The sequence below is a fragment of the Ochotona curzoniae genome, unplaced genomic scaffold, assembly GCF_017591425.1.
Source record: "Ochotona curzoniae isolate NIBS_2020 unplaced genomic scaffold, NIBS_Ocur_1.0 contig_2688, whole genome shotgun sequence".
Taxonomy (NCBI): Eukaryota; Metazoa; Chordata; class Mammalia; order Lagomorpha; family Ochotonidae; genus Ochotona; species Ochotona curzoniae.
In genome coordinates this window covers 17,398,188-17,419,663 of record NW_024465553.1, presented here as the reverse complement: position 1 = coordinate 17,419,663, position 21,476 = coordinate 17,398,188, and the positions used below count along the sequence as shown (strand labels likewise).

The 21,476-nt window shown below is 55.2% G+C and overlaps 1 protein-coding gene across 1 annotated transcript in view; it reads right to left on the bottom strand.

Annotated features, from left to right (window-relative positions):
- Positions 1-2,303: 2,303 nt before the first annotated feature.
- LTBP2 (latent transforming growth factor beta binding protein 2) overlaps positions 2,304-21,476 on the bottom strand; it is a 76,883-nt gene continuing 57,710 nt past the window's right edge. Inside the window, exons 15-36 of the mRNA XM_040975288.1 lie at positions 20,954-21,067; positions 19,969-20,097; positions 19,323-19,451; positions 15,419-15,538; positions 12,146-12,265; positions 11,058-11,180; positions 10,735-10,860; positions 10,288-10,413; positions 9,566-9,688; positions 9,328-9,453; positions 8,865-8,987; positions 8,113-8,247; positions 7,789-7,914; positions 7,236-7,379; positions 6,285-6,476; positions 6,095-6,178; positions 5,150-5,278; positions 4,805-4,942; positions 4,537-4,704; positions 4,066-4,347; positions 2,954-3,103; positions 2,304-2,578 (exon numbers count right to left, since the gene is read on the bottom strand). Coding sequence (XP_040831222.1) covers positions 2,427-2,578; positions 2,954-3,103; positions 4,066-4,347; positions 4,537-4,704; positions 4,805-4,942; positions 5,150-5,278; positions 6,095-6,178; positions 6,285-6,476; positions 7,236-7,379; positions 7,789-7,914; positions 8,113-8,247; positions 8,865-8,987; positions 9,328-9,453; positions 9,566-9,688; positions 10,288-10,413; positions 10,735-10,860; positions 11,058-11,180; positions 12,146-12,265; positions 15,419-15,538; positions 19,323-19,451; positions 19,969-20,097; positions 20,954-21,067 — 3,059 coding nt within the window. The 3' untranslated portion in view covers positions 2,304-2,426. The remainder of the gene's footprint in view (positions 2,579-2,953; positions 3,104-4,065; positions 4,348-4,536; positions 4,705-4,804; positions 4,943-5,149; positions 5,279-6,094; positions 6,179-6,284; positions 6,477-7,235; positions 7,380-7,788; positions 7,915-8,112; positions 8,248-8,864; positions 8,988-9,327; positions 9,454-9,565; positions 9,689-10,287; positions 10,414-10,734; positions 10,861-11,057; positions 11,181-12,145; positions 12,266-15,418; positions 15,539-19,322; positions 19,452-19,968; positions 20,098-20,953; positions 21,068-21,476) is intronic.

Sequence of the window (21,476 nt, the reverse complement as noted above, 5' to 3'; positions counted from 1 at the left end):
CCTACAATCCTTCCTCATAACCATCATTCTTTCTAAGAATTTATTTATCCCATAGATAGAATATGAAATAACAAATACATAAGAATATTCATTACAGCTTATATATATATATATAATAGCAGAAGATAGGAGAACGTAGGAGCTGACTTGGGACTGTTGAAATAAATTACTATGAATGCATGCAGTGAAACCATAGACAGCACTAAAATAGAACTAGGTATAAATACAAAGTGTGGAAAAAACAAACTGCACAGCAGCAAGCGTGGTGCACTATCTGTGTTTGCAGTAAGAGGCAGTGTGTGTAAGGTGGGTGTTATTTCTGGAGGGACCAGCAGGAAGATGAAGGTTGAGAAGACAGCAACAGCAGGGTGTTTGGGGTATGAAGTTTTGTGGATGAGGGGTTATAAGACACAATGACCAGGAAGAGATTATGGCTATCCACTTCCCTTGCTGCTTTCTTGAGACAGTATGCAGTGACATTTGCTACGCACTGTTACTGAACCTCCTTTTCTGCTAGGGTCTATTTTTAGTTAGATTCAGGCATTTAGAGTTACTTTTTCTCTTAAGGTTTGGTAGCATTGAAATGTTTCTAATCTTTTAGAATTGATGTTGTAATGTTACCTCCTACATATGTTATTTCACACTTGACAAGAACGTATCTGAAGGTGCAGATTCCTAGAGGAATTACTAAATCAGAGAGTGCCTTTATGCTTTGGCAAGACCTTGTTCTGGCACATTCCTTACGTGTGGTCTCTCCTCGCCTCAGCTGCTGCAAGGGTGCCCATTTCCCTTGTGCTGCCAGCCAGGAGTGGCAACCAGCTTTGATTTCTGCCAGTCTCGCAATTTAAAAAGATGATCTCAGTTGGTTTCAAGTTGCATGTCTTTTTATTATGAATGAGATAGTAGTTAATGTGTTTAAGAGCCGTTTATTTTTGTCTGCCAGAAACATTCCAACAAATATAATGACCTAGAGCAAATCACTCAAGCATTCCGGGTCTTGGTTGCCACACCTGTACTCTGGGAATAAAGAGGGAGTGTGGAACAACAGATTTCTGTACAAGAACCCAGCGCCATGCAAGGCACATGACAAACATTCAGTAAGTGACTGATGGCTGACGGGCAGAGCAGCAGGCAGTTCAGGGCAGATTAGGAAAGAGTGGCAGTCATCTCTTTGTCCCCAGTCACGTGGGCCTTGCCTTGTCCATTTCCATTGCCAGTCATCAGAGGAGTGCTGGGAAAGCTTCCCAGTGTGTAGTAGCCAACAACGTTTTGCCATGGGAGCCCGTTGAGGATCAAAGGCTGTCATAAGGCTGGCAGGGGGGCTAGTCTCATCTCTGACATTTAGCCAACGTGGCAAAGAAATGTGGCCCAATACGAAAAGAAACCAGGAACAGAAGAAGCCGGATGTACACGTCTATCCCACCACAGTTCTGAGCTCCAGCTAGTCTGAGTGGGAAGGCTCTCTGCTCATAAACAGAGAGGGATGCCTCTGAACAAGGTCACTCTAGAAAACAGACCTTTTTATTATTGGCTCATCAAACTCGTGTTCACAGAAGGAGAGCCCAAAAGATGTATTTCCTGTGAGAAGCAGTGTGTGTTTAATAAAGGGCTAAGCTACGTACCACTGCACTGGCCCTGGCTGCTGGTGCACAGGGGCTATTCCTGGGTGGACCTGAAGTGACTGAGTAACTTTTTTAGACTCGTACAAAGCCCTGGCTCTCCATCCCTTATCTCCTTTTTCTTACCTCTCTAATACTGCTTCCTTAGGCTCTTGCTTGTCCTTATCTCTTAGACTCAATGAGCTGATACCAATCTGTCTTCTCTGAGGTGAGGAGCTCTTCTGGCCCTCTGTGCAACACAGGACCAGCTACAGGATGCAGATGTGGTAAGATCAGGGTCCCAGCCATACTGGCTGGGTGATGGTGATAGTTGTTGGGAGGGGGCATTGCAGTTGGGCAATGCCTTTCTTGTTCCATTAAGTCTGCAAGATCAACACCTGGCAGGTGCAGCCCTGGTCCCAGTTGTGGGACCATCAGTGTGGCACCTGGATCACGGCTGGACAGGGCTATCTGCCACATGAGGTCTCAGGTCCTTGCACATTTGCACAACGTGGAGTTGGTGAGGCTCATCCTCTGATAAACATCCCAGGGCAAGACCAGGACAGGTGGCACATTGGGCCTCGTGGACAGTGGCTGAAGCTGATGTGGAGCCAAGCAAGACATGGCAACAGGGAGGCAGTGATGGAAGCTCGCAGCCAGAGCCCAAGCTGGGAGAGATGAAAGCTGGTGAGGCTGACCGGGAGCTGAGCTGCTGGGCCCTGGCCTGACGTCGTCATCACAGTGGCTTCCCAGCTGGGAAAGCTTCCTTTGGGGGGTGCCCCACGTGCGGCTGGAGGCCATTTTCAGGCAACTGCCCACATGGACCCCTCACTGCTGCTCTTTGGCAGCACAGTGCGGGGGGCCTGCCTCAGCCACATAACCTGGGGAGCAGTGGCAGCGGTAGGAGCCCTCGGTGTTCTCACAATGACCATGGCCACAGAGCGCAGCAGGCCCGTTGAGGTCGTCACACTCATTCACATCTAAGAAGGAGGGAAGGAGGAGAGAGTTGGAGGGCACCCCCTGTTCTTCTGGCTACTAAGCCTAGGTTGTGTCCTGCAGTGGAATCCTAGGTGGGACAGCCAGAGGCTAATGTCACTGCCCCAAACCAAGTCCATTCAGGACAGAGAGTGGGGGCAGCGAGCTCCAGGGATGCCGTCTGGCCCTCACATTGGTTCTGGGGAAGAGTTTCCTCAGAAAGGGCTTTCCCATCCTAACATTCCACCTGTCTCTGCAGCTTTCTCACCTGCTGTGGGGAAGCCCCGCCAGGGGGCAGCAGTGGCTTTCCTAGCCATCCTCAGTTGAGTCATCCCTGTGGGCAGTGGGCCAGGAGGATAGCTCCATCCCTCTCAGCTTACCCACACAGGCCATGTGAGCTGCGTCCAGCTGGAAGCCCTCAAAGCAGTCGCAGGTGTAGCCTTCCCGCACGCGCACACAGCGGCCATTCTCACAGCCGTTCAGGATGCCACACTCCTCGGCCTGCAGCCCTTCGAAGCCAGCCTGGGGCTCTGGGAGGAGGGGGTGGGAAGAAAGGAAGCTGCGGCCTTGAGCCAGGATTCTAATCTCTCCCAGGCCTGGAACCCTCGCCTCTGACACCAAAGCTTGCCCTGGAGAACTCAGGCGGGGGTGGTGTGGTGGTGGTGGTGGTGATGGGTCAGCTGGGCTCATTTCAGGCATGGGGAGCAGGGTCCCACATGTAAGTGTGGATGTGGGCTGTCCCTGCTGTCTCAGTACCAGTCTCCACATTGGTTGGCCATTTCTCTGTGGTTGATGGGGACGGGGACTTTTGTCTAAAGCTTTGCATTGTTTTTATGTTGGGAGGCAGAGGGACCTCCCTCAACACTAAGCAAAGCTTCTACCAGATCTGCCTGGCCCTCTTTCTGAGCACCTCCCATCCCTGAGGGGACCCCTGCCCCTCCCTGGCAGCATGGGCCTGATGTCTGACAAGGTGCCTGCATCTGCGGAGGCTCTTGTGCCCATTGCACAGGAGCCAGGTGGGCACAGGAGCCAGGCTGTACTTCCTCACAAGAACCCAGGGTCCAAGGGCTAGAATTGTCCCAGTCACTGAGTCACCCCCATGGACCTCTCCTGTCGCCAGGAATCCTGGCTCCCCAAAGTTGCTGTGTGTGGGGGGTGGGTCTCTATGGGACAGGTTATTCTGCATCTGAATGGTGTTAGGGAGAGGAGCAGGCCCAGAATATCCACACCTGCTTTCCTTCTCACCTCCCAAGGCGAGGCTTCCGGAGGTGGAGGTGGGGTAGCACCCAGAGCCTCTCAGTGTCCCCGAGCTAGTTCGTCTCAAAGAGCCATGTCCGAGGGCCCCCAAAGCAGACACACCTGGCATGGTTTGTCTTTCCCCCTTCCTTACACCTTCCCCAAGCTCCCACTGGTGGCATGAGTGATAAATGGGGGAGATGGAAGGGAACAGCTTCAGCATCTACCTCTCCCCAACCTTTGCAGCCACACAGACCTGGCTGACTGGCCACATAGCGGGGCTGGAGCTCTGAGGGCTGCAGAGGAGATTCCGGAATTGGAGTGCGGTCCCCTGAGGGGCTGGCAGCGTTGGGAAAGGGCAGCTCAGGGATGGTGTCCTCAGGGCCCAAGTAGTTGTAGAAGGGGGCTCCGTCCGGGCCATAGAGGCCATAGTGCAGGTCATCAGGGCCAGGGCTGTACTCGTAGCCTGGCCGGAAGTGGACCCCAGCCTCCCGCTCTGCCTCAATCCTGGCCACGTTGCACAGCTGCGCGTAGACCTCTGCCAAGAAGGAGGAAGACATGGGGCTTAGTTGCAGCCCCTGTTTCCCCAAAGCCTGCAAGAGGGGGCATGTGGGTACAGGATAGGGGGCAATCCTCTCCTTGTCCACCCACACAGATGAAAGGGAGGGGCACTGCTTTGCCCTTGTCTTACACCCCCCCCCCAGGCAGGGTGTTCCTCCCCACACACCAGAGCTCCTGGGTGGGCACAGGGCGCACTGTCTGCTCCAGGCCTCGCCATCCTGGCAACAGCACTCAGTATAGGTGGTGTGGCGCCCGCGTAGGGGCTCACTGCATACGTCATGAGTGACTCTCTTCCAGCAGATGTCCGTGTGGATGTCATGGTCAGGGAGGTCCTCTGTGGGTACAGTGAGCACTCTACCCCTCAGCCCAGCCCAGCCCAGCCCAACCCAGCCCAGCCTGGGCTGGGGCATGCCCTCCTCCACCTGACCACTTACCTAGGTTGCCAGAGCTGTTGACACAGCGCTGGCCGCTTAGGTCCAAGGTGAGGGGCGGGTTGCAGAAGCAGTGGAAGGAGCCTTCTGTGTTCACACACTCACCATCCTCACAGGCCATGTCCTGGCACTCATCGTGATCTGGGAGGGAGGCACACTGCAGGGTGTGGGCCATACCAGGGCAGCCTGGCTGTGGATCCCCGTCTCACCAGGGAAGGGCTTTTTCCCTGGCACCAACCATGATGATCATAACAAGGGGCCCAGGCCAGAGGCCCCTCCTGAGGTACCTGCTGGTGGCCCAGGGTAGTCATGGCAGGTTGGGGAGAGAGGGGTAGCGGACATCCTCACCCTGGCACTTCCTGTGGGTAGCGTCATAGTGGTAGCCAGGATCACACAGGCAGATGTAGCCAGGTACGGTGTTGAGACAGCGGCCGTGGGGACAGAGAGCAGGTCCAAACATCGCACACTCATTGGCATCTGTAGAGGTAGTGTCAGGGTGAGGTGCAATGAGGAGAGCTGCGAAGCAGGGTGGCAGTCCCAGTTCTGCCACTTGGGCTTCATCAGGCACTCAAGGAAAGCCACTCTGGGTTTGCTGTGTCCATTTCAAGTCTGGCTTTGGGCCCAGGGTTCTCAGGAGCCCATACTACCTGACATCACTGCCAGTAGGCATGTGGGCTTTGCCTCGGTAAGTGGGGACCGCCTGGAGTTTCTGTCTGGAGGTGCTCCCTGCTCTGTCTAGGCTTAGACGAGGCTGGGGGTGAGGGCTGGGCAGGACAATGTAGTTTCTCCCTGCAGGGTAGCATGAGACAGAGTTGAGCATCGTGGGGACACGCCGGGGGCCCTGCAGTCAGAGGGGATTGGCTTGTAGTGCAGCAGGTTAAAGCTGCTGCGTATGATGCCAGCACACCATCTCAGAGAGCCAGGTGGAGTCCTGGCTGCTCCACTTCTGGTCCAACTCCCTGCTAACGTGCCTGGGAAGGCAGCGGAGAAGTGCTTGGGTTCTTTGCCATCCATGTGGGAGACCCAGATAGAGTTCCTGGCTCCTGGCTTTGGCTTGGCTCAGTTCTGGATGTTGCAGACATTTAAGGAGTGAACTAGTGGGCAGAAGGTCTCTCTTTGTCACTTTGCTTTTGAAATTGATAAATGAATCTTTTTCTTTTAATGGGTAAATAAAACTCTGCAGGAAGTGACCTGAGGGCGTGGCTGGATGCAGAACCTTCCCAGAACCTCCTGGAAGGCCAAGTTGGGCTGAGTCGGTAGAGTGGTGTGTGGCAGGAGTGGGAGGGGAGTTACCTGAGTACATGGTCTGCCCAAACATCCAGGCCTCTTCCACAGGGATGTAGCCTCTGCCACTGGGGCACAGCTCACTGAACTCCACTGTGCAAAGAGGTGTCCCGGCTCAGGGAGGGAAGGGCACCATGTCCCCTTCACTCCCCACCTGACCCCCAGCTTCTATCAGTGTCCCCTGCAGAGCTGGCCTCACCTGAGTCCTCAGATGGGCAGGGATCACAGGTGTCTCCCCAACCCATGCCCTGGGTGCAGCAGCATTCCGCCTGGGTGGTGTTCTGGCCCAGGCGGCTGGAGCAAGCTGGCTGGCCAACCTGTCCGGAGTAGCACTCGGCACGCATGGGGCCCACCGGCTGGTGCCCTGTGGGAGCCTCAGGAATGTTCTGACCTGCAAGGACAGGTATCCCTGGTTATGTTCTGCCTGCCACCCTCTGGGGTATTGCTTCAGCCCTGGAATGGGTCCCTTCCAATGAACAGTAAACAGCACTGTTGTAGATAACACACTTCCACCCAGCTTCCCTCACTCAGGACTCTGAGCAACCTTAGGAATTGGGTGTTACTATCATCCTCTAACTTTCTCAGAGGAAGCGACCAGCTGAGAGAAGCTTCCTGACTCACCACAGCCACACAGTTGCTCCTCAGGGAGGAGAAGTATTCTCATCTCCCCAGGCAGCTGCCCCCTCCCTGTCTAAGTCCCCTCCTCCCACCCCTGCTGTGGTGGAAGGGCCCCAGGTCCAGGGTGTACAGGCTGACCTCTATTCCCATGTATACGCTAGCCCCTCCTACCTTCTGTTCCAGGGCCCCCTTTGTCTCAGCAGTGAAGGTCCCCTGGCCCAGGTCCTAGCCCAGCCCTAGGATTAGGTCCGGCCAGGAGGGTGAGCCCAGCTCAGCACAGTTCAGACCCTCCCTTGGCTAGGGGACTTCCAGATATCAGATGGATGTCTGAGCTTTCTCTAGGACTGACACAGCCCTATTAGCTGGAGAAGATGACCCCTCAGCCCTCTTCAGACTCACAGCCCACCTTGCTCCTTCCCTGGCCCACACCTTCCCATGTCACCCTAGTTTCCAGCCCCTCGTTGACCCTGCCACGGCCAGAGGTTCCAGCAAGTAGATAAGCTCCACACCCTAGAGTCTCCTGGGAACTCACCTGCAGGACCCCGCAGGCGGCAGCGCCCCTCCTGGGCGTCATACTCTTCCAGGTCGCTAGCACAGAGACACAGGAAGGAGCCCTCCACATTCTCGCAGAGCGCATCCCCACACACGGCCAACATGAGCTCACACTCATTCACATCTGCCAAGTGAGAGGCCAGGCTCAGGGTGAGAGGGGCCAGGGGAGCCCTCCCCAAGCTCTCCAAAAGAAACAGGTGCAGTCTTAGGGGAAGAAGTAAGAGTGGGGATGAGTTAGCAGGAAGAGGGCAGGCATCACACAGGGCCTGGGAGTGAAAGAGAGGCATGACAAAGAAGGGGTCCACAAAACTGGAGCCAGCAAAATAGCTACCCCTGGGCATGTTCTCCAGACAGAGGGCTACCCTCCTTCCTGGGCTTGCTCCCCAGCTGCCCCTCGCCCATGCCATGGGGAGCTGCTGTGAAGCCTTGAGATCCCCACTCAGGACAGACTGGAATATGGGGTGTTAAGGATTCCCAAGGGTTGGGGGAGGGCTGCTCTGGGCCAGACATGGGGTAGCCCACAGGCTTCTCACCTACACAGTCCCAGCCCAAGGGTGAGGTCTCGAACCCCTGGTCGCAGAGGCAACGGAAGGAGCCATCTGTGTTGTCACAGAAGCCATGGCTTCCACACAGGGTGTCGTTGGCACACTCGTCTATGTCTGCAGGACAGAACAGGCATGAGAACCCCATACTTTCCCTAGCTGCCACCTCTAGACCCAGAGCAATGAACACTGTAACCCTCCTCTTGCATTTGGGTATTAGCTCTGCAGATGCAAGGGGCACCGACTTCACACAGTCACACTGGCAGCATCCTCAGGGGCTGGAAAGCAGGCGTCATCCCCTGGTCTCTGACTCACCAATGCAGTCTCCAGTGGGGGCCCTGTGGAAGCCCGGCTGGCAGCCCAGGACACAGTGGAAGGAGCCAGGGCTGTTCTCACACTTCCCGGTCCCACATACCAGCTCTCCATTGCGCTCCTCACACTCATCGATATCTGTCCTCAGAGCCAAGAGGAATGGAGAAAGGTGGCCAGGTCACTGCTCTACCTGATGCCCACTAGCACTCCAAGGTCATGTCCCACAACCTCCAGGGTCCTTGTCTGGTCCACATGACCATATTCAGCGCAACTGCAGCACACCAAGTTTAGGATAAGTCCCCTGACCCAACAGGCTTGGGCATCTAGGAAGAGAACTGCATGCTATGCAGGAAGCCCTGAGCTGCTAATCTTCTGAAAATTCCTCCCCTTCCCCCTGCTCCAGCCTCCACCACAGGTGCTGTGTCTATGTCTTTCTAGGAGGCTTTCTCTATGGCAACATAGTCATCGTCATATCCGCCTTGTTCAAGATGGCCTATAAATGTCTCTCTGTCCCAGCAAAAGGCAGCAAATGCAGCAGGCGGCTAGTAAATCTTGAATCGATTTGCCCTTTAAAACTAGACCAATGTGCATGACTGTCATCATCTTCTCATCCTCATCCCATCTTGAGCCCATCCCTGAGCCTGTGGAACCTCTTCAAATGCACTCCCCCCCACACACTGGAGGAGCCTTCTGTGGGCAGCTCTTGCTTCTCAGGGAGTTGAGGACCAGGCGGGGGAGGGTCCTGGGGCCCTTACCCACACACTCCTTGCTGTCTGCAGAGAGCTGGAAGCCAGGGTCACACAGGCAGTGGAAAGAACCCTCAGTGTTGACACAGTGTCCCCTCGGACATGGGTCTGAGCTTGCACACTCATCCACATCTAGAACAGGGATGGCCGTCAGAGGGTCCCATGGCCCACAAGAGGGCTGTGGAGTGGCTTCGGACAGGAAAAGTCTGGAAACCAGAGGCTGGGCTAGAGGCAGGGGCCTGGGAACTGGGCAGCACAGGGAGTATGGCAAGGATCCCCTTCCCAGGGAAAGACCCTCAAGTTCCTTCCCAACCCACTAGATTCCTCTGCACTTCCTGCCGCCCATTTTCTCATCCCTGTGTGGGGCCATGAGCATTCTATTTCAGGACTAGCATGAGCATTAACTCTAAACATGGCCTCCACTGGGGGCCGCTGGACATGGCCGCTGGATACATCCACTCAGGCTCCTCACCCTGGCAGCTGGTGCCTCCCTTCACGCTGGAGAAGCCGGGTGCACAGAGACAGAAGAAGGACCCAGGGCTGTTGAGACACTCGCCATGAGGTGCGCAATGCTCCTCCCTTCGACACTCATCCATGTCTGCCAAGAGATGGCGGGCAGGGAGTATCTCAGGTGTGTGTTCCTGCACCATCGCTGTCTCCCCCACCCCACCCTCATCCGACCCCCAGTTGGGGAGGGCTGTGCTACTCACCCTCACACATAGTGCCATTGGCCAGCTGGAAGCCCTCGGGACACAGGCACTGGTAGGAGCCAGCTGTGTTCCTGCACTCACCACCAATGCAGCTGTTCTGGGGGTCTTCGCACTCATCCACATCTGCGGGACCATGTTGCAGAGGAAGGAAGGCAGCTAGTGGCTGCAGTTTTCTGGGGCAGGGTCCAGGGGAGCTGGGTTTCTCCAGCTCTGCCCACACCAAGCCCAGGAGTCTCGACAGAGGCTGGCCAGGAGCCCTGCTGACCATGTCACATCGAGACAGGTTTGGGATTTGCAGAGAAACCAAGGAGAACACACAAACCCAGAGAACTTGAGAAGGTAACAGAATGACAACTCTGAAAGGCAGCCTACAGACTGCGTGGGACCCAACAGCCTCTGGGAAGGGGCAGTGGGGGAGCTTATTAGCCCAGTCCGAGGCCTCTCCAGAGTCTGCTCACCCAGATCCAAGGCCAGACCCACAAAGCTGCGTGTGGACTATGGCCCCTCAGTGGTGTGGCAGCCTGTGACCCACCTCACCCAGATCTGCAGCCACTCCTCTGGTTCCTGTACCCAGGCAGGAATGAGACCAGATCATCCACCCACTCCACCCCTGCTTCCCAATCTGGCACCCTGGGTGGACGGAAGGACTCGTTCCCTTCTCTAAGAGTGAAAGGTTAGCGCCCTGTTTCCCACCAGCCCTGGTAGGGGAGAGGGACTCTGACCTATGCAGGTGTGGCCCAGTGGGCTGGGTTGGTAGCCCCCATCACAGTTCTTGCAGGAGAAGGAGCCCACGGTGTTGGTGCAGACTCCAGTGGGGCACACTCCTGGGAAGGTGCACTCATCCAGATCTGGGCAGACAGAAGGCTCATCACTGCAGGAACTGGGAGGGCTTTACCAAACTTCTGGGTGAAGGGCAGGCCCTGGCTGAGGCTTTGGTGAGTCTCCCCCTCCATCCAGGCCAATTCCCAGCCACTGGACTCCCTGCTGTGCCCCCAGAATGCTGCAGAAGCAGCTTGCCCTGGGCTTTCCACTTGGGCATTTTGGGTTCTTGGCATAGCTGGAACCAAAGCTGAGGGGCAGGCAGAATTCTTACAGGTGGATAAGAAGGCCTATGGCTCTTTGTGCCCCCTCCCCTGCACCCAGCCTTGCTCCATCCTCCCTGGGCATACCTTCACAGGCAGTGTGGTCTTCATTTACCCAGAACCCACTCTCACAGGCCGAGCAGGTGAAAGAGCCCTGGGTATTGAGGCAGAGACCCATGGGGCATGAGGCTCGGTTGGCACATTCATCCACATCTGAAACAGGCCATGAAGACAGATATGCCAGGACAGCCAGAAGCCAAGGAACATGCAAGGATGTAGGGAAGGATGGGGTCTCAGCAAGGGAAGTGTTTGGGTCAGTGTGACTGGGAATACAAGACCAGGGATGGATGGGGCTGGCTGGGGTGTGTGCCGAGAAGATGGGCCTGTAGGTTGAGTTGGCATCCTTATACCTTGGCAGCCTTTCCCATCAGAGGTGAGCTCATAGCCCTGCTCACAGGAGCATCTGAAAGAACCTTCTAGGTTGATGCACTTTCCATGGGCACACACCCCGGGGGTCAGACACTCGTTCACATCTGCAGGACATAAGTTCAAGATGACAGGCTGGCTTGGTATGTCTCAGCTTCCATCCTGGGGAGGCCACCAGGTCATGCTCCTCGTTCCACCAACCCAGGCAGGGCAGCATGCCCTTTCCCTTTGTGCCTACTTTATCTTTGTCCAGTAACACAGAGCAACCCTGCTGCCCATGTTCCAGAAAGGGGAATGAGGCCCTTTAGCCCTGGGGCTAGTTTGGCCATCTGGGAGCACTTGGAAAGAGACTCCTAACACCTCAGTGTGGACCTGATCCCCCACTGGCCTCCTACCTGCCAACCAAACAATGTGCGTTTCTAGCCTGACACCCAGCCTCAGCAGGTGGGAGGGCAGTGTGGAGTGCAGCCAAGCTGTGCTGGATGGCTGTGGTTGTCCCTAGGGCCTGGGAAACAGCTGCCCTCTGCAGGGGCTCAAAGAATCTATTCACTCGTCAGTCCCTCCCAGCATCCTGCAGCCAGGGCTCTCTTCCTGTGGGGGCCCAAGAGAACGCCCCTCCTGCCTCTCTTGATGCCTGGAGGAGGGGGCCTGGGGGAGGAGGCACACACTGCTCAGTGAAGGCTGTTTGTATGCTGCTGTGACAAGCAGAAGACACACGTCCCCACAGCCCCAGGACTGCAGAAATACTGGCTGCCTACCCTCACCACTGGGGTCAGTCTCATCCTGAAAGGGCTCCTCACCCACCCCAAAGGATCTGGCCACATAAGCTTCTGTGACCTTAGGCGCCAGCTGGAGAGCGGATGTGGCCAAGCAGTAGAGGCAGCCCCTGGCTCTGACTCACTGACTCAGAGGATAGAGCCCTGGGACCGGCAGCACCACCCACTTCATGCCATGTTTCCTCCAGGAACCCTGCTGGAGTACACAGCCACCTCCCTCTTCCCTCATTTTCCTCCCTGTGTGTGGCCTCACCCAGAGGTTCCCCCACTGCTGCACCCTAGTAGGCAGTCCTCACCTACACAGCTGCCACTCTGGCCTCGGTACCCCTCTTCGCAGGCCTGGCAGGTGTAGGAGCCAGGAGAGTTGATGCATCTCCCATGGGGGCAGGTGCCCGGGTGATGGCATTCGTCAACATCTGCAAAACAACGGCCCCTCCCACAGTTGTGCCAGGAAGCCCCAGCCCCAGGGGGACCAGGTGATGACCATGCACACCCTGGACCCTGCCCTTGGCTGAAGAAACAGTCAGTTTGTATACAGATGAGGAGTAGGAAAAAGTGAGTCTCACCATGTTCCCAGCTCTACCGCCCACCCACTGTCCTGGAGAGAAAAAGGGAGACTCCCTGATTGGGTGCAAGAGGCTGTGGTCACCACTAGCTGTGGGAGACTCAGAGAGCCCAAGGAGATGGGCTTTGCCTTGCTCTGGGTCAACTCCTGATCCTCTGCAAGCAGTGACCACTACTGGGATTGGATGTACCTAGTACCAAGGCCAGTTAGGTTATTGCCCATGGCCCTGATGATCACCCTATGGGTGGGCAGAAGAGATGTGCTGCTCTACACCAGAGACGAGGATGAGCACCCAGCCTAGCCCTGAAGCTGAGGGTGGCCTCAAGGGTTGAAGCTGTCAGGGCTTCTCTGCTGGGCAAGGGGTCAGACCCTCTTTCCAGCCAGGAGCAAGAGAGAGCTTCCACTCTGCTGAGATTCAAAGAAATCAGCTAGGAGGGATGAAGCTGGGCACCAGCTCGACAGGTGACAATGACATACTGCACCTTCGGGAGACATGGGTTGCCCACTAATACTGGTCAGGTAGTGTGCCAGCCTTCCATGCTCTGGGCCATGGTAGGCATCTGCCTCCTGGTCCCTTGTAGTCAGGTGGGGCTGTGAGACTAGTGCTGGCCAATGAGCCACGAATGGACAAGGCGTGTGTGATTTATGAATGATGCTATTGAACTGTGTGCCATCCTCCAGATGGCTTCTTCCTTCCAGGGAATTGGCTACACTTTGATCTGGTTCTTCAGGGAGGATACCAGCATCAGAGACTCTCCAGCTGACCCATGAAAGACCTGTGAAGGCCTTGATGAGACCCAAGCTGGGTTAAGACTGGGCCTGTGTGTTGATGGAGCAGAACCCAAACCATCCTGGCCCACTCCTGCTGGCTCCATCCTTAGATCCAGGCCAGTGATGACCCTGGCCACAGGTGAAGCCATCTGTTAGCAGCAGGTGAGTGAGAGCAAAAGACCCAAGCAGCATCTCCAGCCTGCAGCTGAGCCAGGAAATAAATCCCTGTGCAGGAGTGGACACAAGAGAGTCATTTGCCAAGCCAGGCCAGAGGATCCAGACACAGGCTTGGCTGAAACAGCCAGCAGCAGATCCTGACCCTAAACCTCAGGGCCCAGACTGGTGCTAGTCATTTTGCCTAGTATATAGGGTTTGATTTTCATTTTTCTGTAAAAAATATGTATGTATTTATTATATAATACATTTGAAAAGAGAGAATCCACCCACTGGTACACTTTCTAAATACCCTCAGTGTCTGGGGCTGGGTCAGGTGGAAAGCACAAGTGGGAAATTCAATCCAAGTCTCCCACCCAAGGGGCAGGGATCCCATGCCTAAAATGATCATCCCCTGCTGCCTCTCAGGGGGTAGTAACAGGGAGCTGGGATTGAGGTGGGGCTTGGACCCAAAGCCAGGCCCTCTGATAAGGGAGGTGGACCTAAAGGCATCTGAGGCCCTAGACCCGATGGCCTCTCCTAACTTTGATGTTAGGGTGTGCTTTGGTGAGTTTGGATGCTCTGTTGGGTGGGGGACAGCAGGTATCCTACTTACTGCTGTGTTCCCAGCCCATGGCTAGGCACTCAACAGATGTTGGCTGGGATGAATAATACAATGAGGTGTCTAAAGCCTTACTGATCGTCCTCTTGGCATGAAGCTGCTGAAGAGACCCCAAAGGCATCCATGGAGCAGCAGGCCCATCTACCTACTCTCTGGACGTCGGAGGAAGAGTCCTGGCACTCCCTAACTGGGGCTGTGCTTTGGCGTGTTAAGGCAGCACAGCTGTGCTCAGTGGGAGTATGGGCTGGAGCTGGGGCTGGGGCCGGCACTCTGCCAGGGCCCAGAAGCTCTGCGCCCTCGGGTGTGGGTGGGGTCTAAGGGCAGTCCACACCCACTCTCTGATCGTGGGAAGTCAGAGTCCTGGCACGATGGAGATGTCGCCAAGACTGTGGCCGGGGCTGCTGCCCAGACTGCTCAGCCTTCCACCAGACACTTGGGGTTTCAGCAGACAGAGTGGTTTCTTTGGAGACAGAAGAAAGAGGGAGAGGAAGTGGACTGGCTCCCAGGGTGCCGGGCTGGGCCAGCGGTTACTGATGGAAACCTGGAGCCATGTGGCGGCTCCATAGTTCATGCTTTCAGCAGAATCACAGTGCCTGCCCCGGGCCAGGAACTCGCTGTGATCTCTCAGACCTCTACCTCTGGGAGGGAAGGGGACAAGCCAGAAAGTAGATGGGGGTTGAGGGTGTGTCTCTGATGGTCACCTTCACATTGTGGGGCCAGGGCGAAGAACCTCTGCATCGCCACACGAGCCTCTGCCATGGGCCTGGTGGTTTCCATTTCCAGACACAAGCTTGAAGCCAAACCCAAGGCCTGTTTGCACAGGAGCCTGTGCCCTTAACCTAAAGTGGTCAGGATGACTTGAGTTTTTCATGTTTTCCTGCACTTTTGCTTTTCTACCCAACGCAGTATGAATGGGCACTGCCTGGTACGCAGTCCCATCACCCAGCAGATGGCAGTTGTGTCACATTCTCTCCCTTTTCCTGGTGTGATGGGGGCAAACTCCACTGCAGAAAGCCTGGGAGGAGACCACTCAGCAAGCAGCCAGCCACCCTCTGGCTGGGCCCAGGAATCTCTCGTTCACACAACCAGCATTGCCTGGGAGCTTATGGGTGTCCATGCCTGGTGGCCTAAGAACGTGGTGCAGCCCGCAGCCTAACAAGCTTTAGCAAGGCTGTGATTCTCAGACAGATGCACACTTCCTAGGCCACCCAAGTAGAAATGGAGGTATCCTGTAGACACATTCCTGGGGAGTCAAGGAGATTCAGCTGTCTACACAGCTACCATAGGAGGCAGACAGGAAGCTGAAAGGATGCGAGGACTCAAAAACGAGCAGACATGCCCCTGTCATCAGGGTGGCTCAGCTTCAAGGGGCTGGGCGCGGAGGGGAGCAGAGGGCAAGGGGTGGACGGTATATTGGAAAGGAGCCAGCAGGCTGCCCACCTTGTTCCCACTCCTTACCTTGGCAGTGGCCCTTCCTCACCATGACATAACCCTGGTCACATGTACAGTGGTAGGAGCCCTCTGTGTTGGTGCACTGCCCTCCACTGCACACTCCTGGCTGCTCACACTCATCCACATCTGTGAAGACACAGGCAAGTCCTGAGCCTCAGGCAGCCCTAGAGGGGCCCTGCGGGCATCCCTAGAGATGCTGGGCCTGGGGAAGGGATGGCTCCTTGTTAGAGCTTCAAGTGGATTGGAGGGGTTCTTGCACTGGGTCCGAGACTGATCTAGCACAGGTTCCTACTAATCCTACATTCCTTTCTCTCAGGGCAGCAACTCTTAGAGTACATGGAGGCCCTTGAGGCTGCTTCTTCAGCCTGATGGGAGGGCTGCTACTGGGGCTGGGTGGCAGTCCACTCAGCATAATTGGAAGAGGTCAACAAGGTCCCCAATCATGTCCCAACACCAACACAATTCCCTTGGGTCAGCTATAACAGCTCTTCAGGCCTGCTGCTACAGCTGCTGCTTTTAAATATATATATATGTATTTGTTTATTTTTATTTGAAAGGTAGAATTATAGAGAGACAGTTGAAAGACAAAAGTCTTCCATCCACTGGTTTACTCCCCAAATGGCCTACGTGGCCAGGGCTGGGCCAGGTTAAAGCCAAGAGCCAGGAGCTTCATCCCAGTCTCCCTCAAGGGTGTAGGGATCCTAGCACTTGGGCCATTTTCTGCTGCTTTCCTAGGCCATTACTAGGGAGCTGGATTGGAAGAGAAGCAGTTGGAACTTGAACCAATATCTGTAGAGGATACTGGCATTGCAATCTGCAGCTTAACCCAGTACAACACAATGCTGGCCCCTCTTCTGGGCCTTCCTTAAAGTTAGGAGTAAAGCAGAGAGAGCTCACATGTTAGGCAGCTATAGAGCTGCAAGGTGTAGCTCACATCACTGTCCTAGGGTATGCCAGTGCTCCATGGCGGCTCTGCAACCAGCTCATGACCATGCCCCTCCTCTGTTTCTGCTCCTGGGGGCCCTTGCTCTCCCCAGTCTAGCTCACCAAGCCTGTGCCACTCAGCCCCAGACTTGCTGTGTTTGTTCATTGGCCTGTGCTTCTTGTTCTGGCATTGGCCATAGCAGAATCCCCTAGAAGCAGCCTCAAGCCTTTGTTCCCACAAATGCCTCTGCCTGGAATCTCTTTCCTTATCATAACGGTATCTGATTCCTCCACAGCTTTTAGGGCTAGTTTGGTGCATCAACTCTAGGAGTGCAAGGCCACTTCCCAGACCCTGCCCATGGTCACGTTCATGGAGATCTCAGCTTTGTACCTCCTGCCCCTAGCACGTGTTCAAACATCTCAAGGAATCCTTGTGAGGATTCAGTGGGTGAATATTATATATTTTATATAAAAGGATGTCAGTTGTTACTATGCTTCTGGCACTGAATCTGCCCTGGACGATCCAAGCTGCTCAGACTGCAGGTGCGATCGGTCAGCACTTGGCATTACCTCTCATTGCTGCCTCCTGCACATCTCCTGGCCTTGACCACACAGGAGCTTCAAAGAGCCTTGGCCCCCTCCTCAACTCTCAGTGATACTGCCCTCTCCTTTCCTGGTTTCAGCCTGGCCACAACAGCCATTTGCGGAGTGAATTAGTGAGTGGACAATTTTGTCTCTAACTGTCTTTCAAAGAAATAAATGAGTCTTTTAAAAAATGCATAGGAGAACATCTTTGGGGGGTAGGGTCAGACTTCTTCAACAAGGTCCTCAAGCCATAAGCAATGAGACAGGACTATGAATGTAAACACATTACAATGAAGGACTGCTGTTCAAAGAAAGGCATGTGAATCAGGTGAACACACCGAGAATGAATGGAACAGTATCTAAACCACAGTATCTAAACCTAGTCAAGGATCTAGAATATGTAAGGGACCCATGCAAAGCCACAAAGCCAAATGGCTCCCATAGCTGGAGCAAAAGACAGGAGCCAGCAGCTCACAGAGGAGTTTGACATCCAGGGGCCAATGCACTGATCCTTGCCAGGAAAGTACATATTTTAAGTATTGACCTAAACACCCAATATGGAAATGGTTTAGATGAATTATTTTTGTATGAAGTAACTTATGAGTTCTTATAGTTGACATTAAATATAAATGAAATCCATGGAAATACCACTGCAAGAGATGGCAACATTAAGGAGGTGTATGTGATCTTGGATGACAAATCTCGAGTGGCAGCCAAGCCCCACTGGGAGAAATGCTTACAGTCAACCTTGAGCCCCACCTCCTTAGTCCCAGCTGTTGGGGCTGGTAAAGACAGCCGGACACATTGGCTGGCACAGGGTAGAAGTCTTATCTGGGCCAGTGCCGGTGACACCATTCCCTATAGCAGCCACTGCTTGCCCTGGGCCAGCTCCTGGGGCTGCTGCCTCTGGCCCCTGTAGGCTGCTGGAAGGGACAGCAGCTGCCTGGCACCTGCTCCCCTCCCCCACTCCCAGGGCTCCTCCAGTCTGCTCTGAGCACTGCTGCCTGAATCACTTCCCTGAAGGCCAGCGGATCACATCGCTGCCCTTCTGCTTACAACCTCTTCTGGCTGCTGCTGCGGGACAGCATCCAAGCACTTTAGCCTGGCACTCAAGGCACTTCCGAACTGGCCTCAACTCCTCTGTGTTCTGGGCACACTGACCTCATCACTATGGCCAGAGCCTGCCAGGCCTGCTCATTGTCCTGGTCTCTCCAGAAATGACCCACTGTTACCTAGACACCCACAGTTCCCTCCATTTCCATTCATGCACCACTGTGGTGTGTAATATTGCATGCAGGGGAATGTGTGGTTGGAAGCAGATCATGTCTAGGAGCTGAAGTGACTTGGATTCTGTTCCCAGCTCAGCCTTGAGTAGGCATGTGGGTCCTGGTATTTCAGTCTGACGTTCTGAACCTCAGTTTGCTAAACTATAAAATGGGGATGGCTTGTCCCACAGAGGGCTTGCTCCTCTAAGCTTCTTGGGTGGATGCTGGGACTGTTCTGTTCCAGTTCAAGCAGGAAATATTCCTCCTGAATTCCCCACCATGGCGCCTGCTGCTTCCTGAAACCCACAGCATCCCCATCCCTGCCTCCTTGGTCACAGTGTCCTCAGAACTCAACACAGTGCCTGGCTCACACGGGCCTGCCACTTGAGTGTCCTCCTCTTCCACAAGATTAATGTCATCTTTTCTGCCAACCCCATCTCCATCACCATAAGAGCCCTGGGTGGCAAAACAGACCTGAGGTGATCCCAGCAATGGGAGGATACCCAGCATCCTGAAAATGACCACAGAGATGAGAGCCCTAACAGGAGGCAGTGACACTCCCAAGGTCAAGGTGAAGAAGGATTTCCTGCTGGCTGGTGACAAAGGCACTTCTTGGCAAGTGCTGTGTCCTCGTCTCCATGAACTCATTCATGAAAGAACTCTGTGGGAGGTTCTGATTCCTAAATGGGTTGCACCGGACTGGATGCAAGGTCACCAAGTGAGGGTCTCCTAGAGGAAAGCTCAAAGCCGTGCAGCTGTCCCTAAGCTGCCAGTGTCTATGTCCCTCCCTCAAAGGCACAGACATGTCATGTGTCACCTTCCTCTCCCACTTCACCCTCTCACCTGATGGAAGCAACTCTTGTCACTCAGAGTGCGGGCCCCTGCTTTTGGTCCCAATTTCCAGCCTCACCCTCGATCCCCTCTCATCTCATAATCCCTTAGGTCCTTGAGCAAGCACAACTGCTTTATGGACTCCTGTCCTTCCTGTATATTGGGGTGCAGGTTCAGCCTTCTCCCAGGTTGAATCTACTGTGGACCAGGAATGCCTGATGCTCTCCCACCCTCCCCAAGGCGTGGGGCCCAGCCAAGATGCTGCCTCCCATCCCTCTCTTGGGATCATGGTGGACGTGGCTTACCTTGGCACTCTGGCAGCACCCCTGAGGTGGCCAATGTGTAGCCAGGGTAGCAGAAGCAGGCATAGGAGCCCACGCTGTTGACGCAGCGCCCTTTTCCTGCACAGGGGTCTCTCAGACACTCGTTGTCATCTGACCAGAGGGAGGCAGAAGCCAAGTTAGGGGGAGTTGGCAGTGGGGGCTGGGTGACTGTCCCCTGCCCCAGTGGCCCCCTGACTACCTTTCCTCTCCTTCAAGACCATAGTGGAGGTGTCTCCCTTGTATAAAACTATTGGGGGTGGGGAATGATGTCCACTCTTGATTTATCCTGGTTCCAGAGCTTCCCCAGGGACAGCCCATTTATAGCTGGGGCAGACCTGGGCCTACTCTGCAGGCAGCAAACCATCCAGGTGGAGGAGTGGGAGGAGGGCTGCCAAACGCTGGTGGGCTATACTTGGGGTATATTCCCATTCCTCAGGTCCTGGAGACTCACAGAATGGCACCCATAGAGGAGAGTCTTCCCTTAAAGGTCAAGGTTGTCCCTAAGGACTGTGCTCCTTACAACTCACTGACAACTACAACACAGCTTGGGCCTTCTGCTGCCTGGACTGCTACCCTGGCTCCATCTACACCAGGCACACAGCAGGCCCAGGGTGACCAGAGAGAATACCTGTGCAGTAGGCCTGGCTGGGGTGCAGCCGGTAGCCAGGGCTGCAGACACATTTGTATCCATCTGGGAGGTTCACACAGGTTCCTGGGCCACAGATGTTGGCTGCCCCGGTAGCACATCGGTCAATGCCTGCAGGAGACAGGGCAAAGCAAAGCCTAGTGCTGAGTGTAGAGTGGACGAGAGCTGTGGGGGCTAGGGAACTGCAGCTCATTCCTCTTGCCAAAGGCTTTAGTCCAGGCCAACCCAGTCCAGGCCAGCCCAGCCCAGCCCAGCCCACCCAGCCCAGCAGGCTGCACCACGAAGGAGGGAAGAGGGTAGCAGGTGATCAGGGAAGACATGCTCCCATCTTTCTCCCACTTTTGCTCTTGGAATCCACCATTTCCTCAGGCTGCAGGGGCCTCCTTTTCACTAGAAGAAAGCCAGACCCTTCCTGGCCTCCCACTCGGCCCATGAGGTTCTGAGAGCAGCAGAACCCTAGAACAGCGCACGCAAGAGACCCATGCACGGTGGGGCAGTCAGCATGGGGCAGGGGCGGTAGCCCGGCTTCTCAGTTTCTACACAATGAGCCTTTGAGGACGCCACATTCCAGAGCCAGGTGCATCTGCCAGGGGTCTCCCCCACAGCCACCCCCGGAGCTGGCCAGAGGGACAGCAGCGCAGACTCAGGATGAAAAACAATCTTAAGAACTGTGTGGCTTCCCAAAACCGCATGGCTTCCTGAAAATCCATCTTTCTCCTGGGAAAATCACGCCTTCTGCCTCCCTGGCCTTGTCAGTGCCCTCACTAGGGCTCCCCTTTCCGCTGGGGCACTGTGCTCTTAGAAGGATGAGCTCCTGCTACCACGGCCACTGAGTCTCCTGCATGGGGGTCACCAGACACTGTGGAGGCAAGAGGGACTCTACTTGTGCCCCGGGGCTCTGGCACCAACTGGTCAACAGTCTCATAGGATAGGGAGCACGGAGCCCCCAAGGGCTGCCTGCAGTTACCTGGGGGGCTCAGAGTCACCGGCACACCAACAGAAGGTGTCATGTGTTCCACTTTCAGGGTCTCTGCAATCTCCTGTCTGGGTAGAGGTGGTGCTGGTCTGCCGGTGACATCCTCTGCAGGGGACAGACCAGACAGGTCAGTGGCTATGAGTGGAACAGGGGTAGAGCTCAGGTTGGGTCACCCCTTTGGGCCTCCTGAAATGCATCTGGGCTCCCTACACAGTCAGGGAATCAGGGAGCTCGAAAAGGTCTTCTGGCACACACATTTCACAGGTAAGAAAGACTGAGGCTGGAAGAACCAGCCAAGAGTCTCAGGTGAGCTGGTCTTCACTTCTGCTTGCATTGTCTTATGTTTGCAGACAGTCTTACTGACTTGTGCCACAGCTAACGCTGCCTCAGGGGCTTGGAGAGGAAGCCAGTCAGGGGTGGGTGCCCAGTGTATAGGGGCAGAGAGCAGGAAGGCAGCCCTGTGGTCCCCAAGGCTATGCATGGAGGCAGGAAAAGTCCCCCGAGGGAAGCGTTC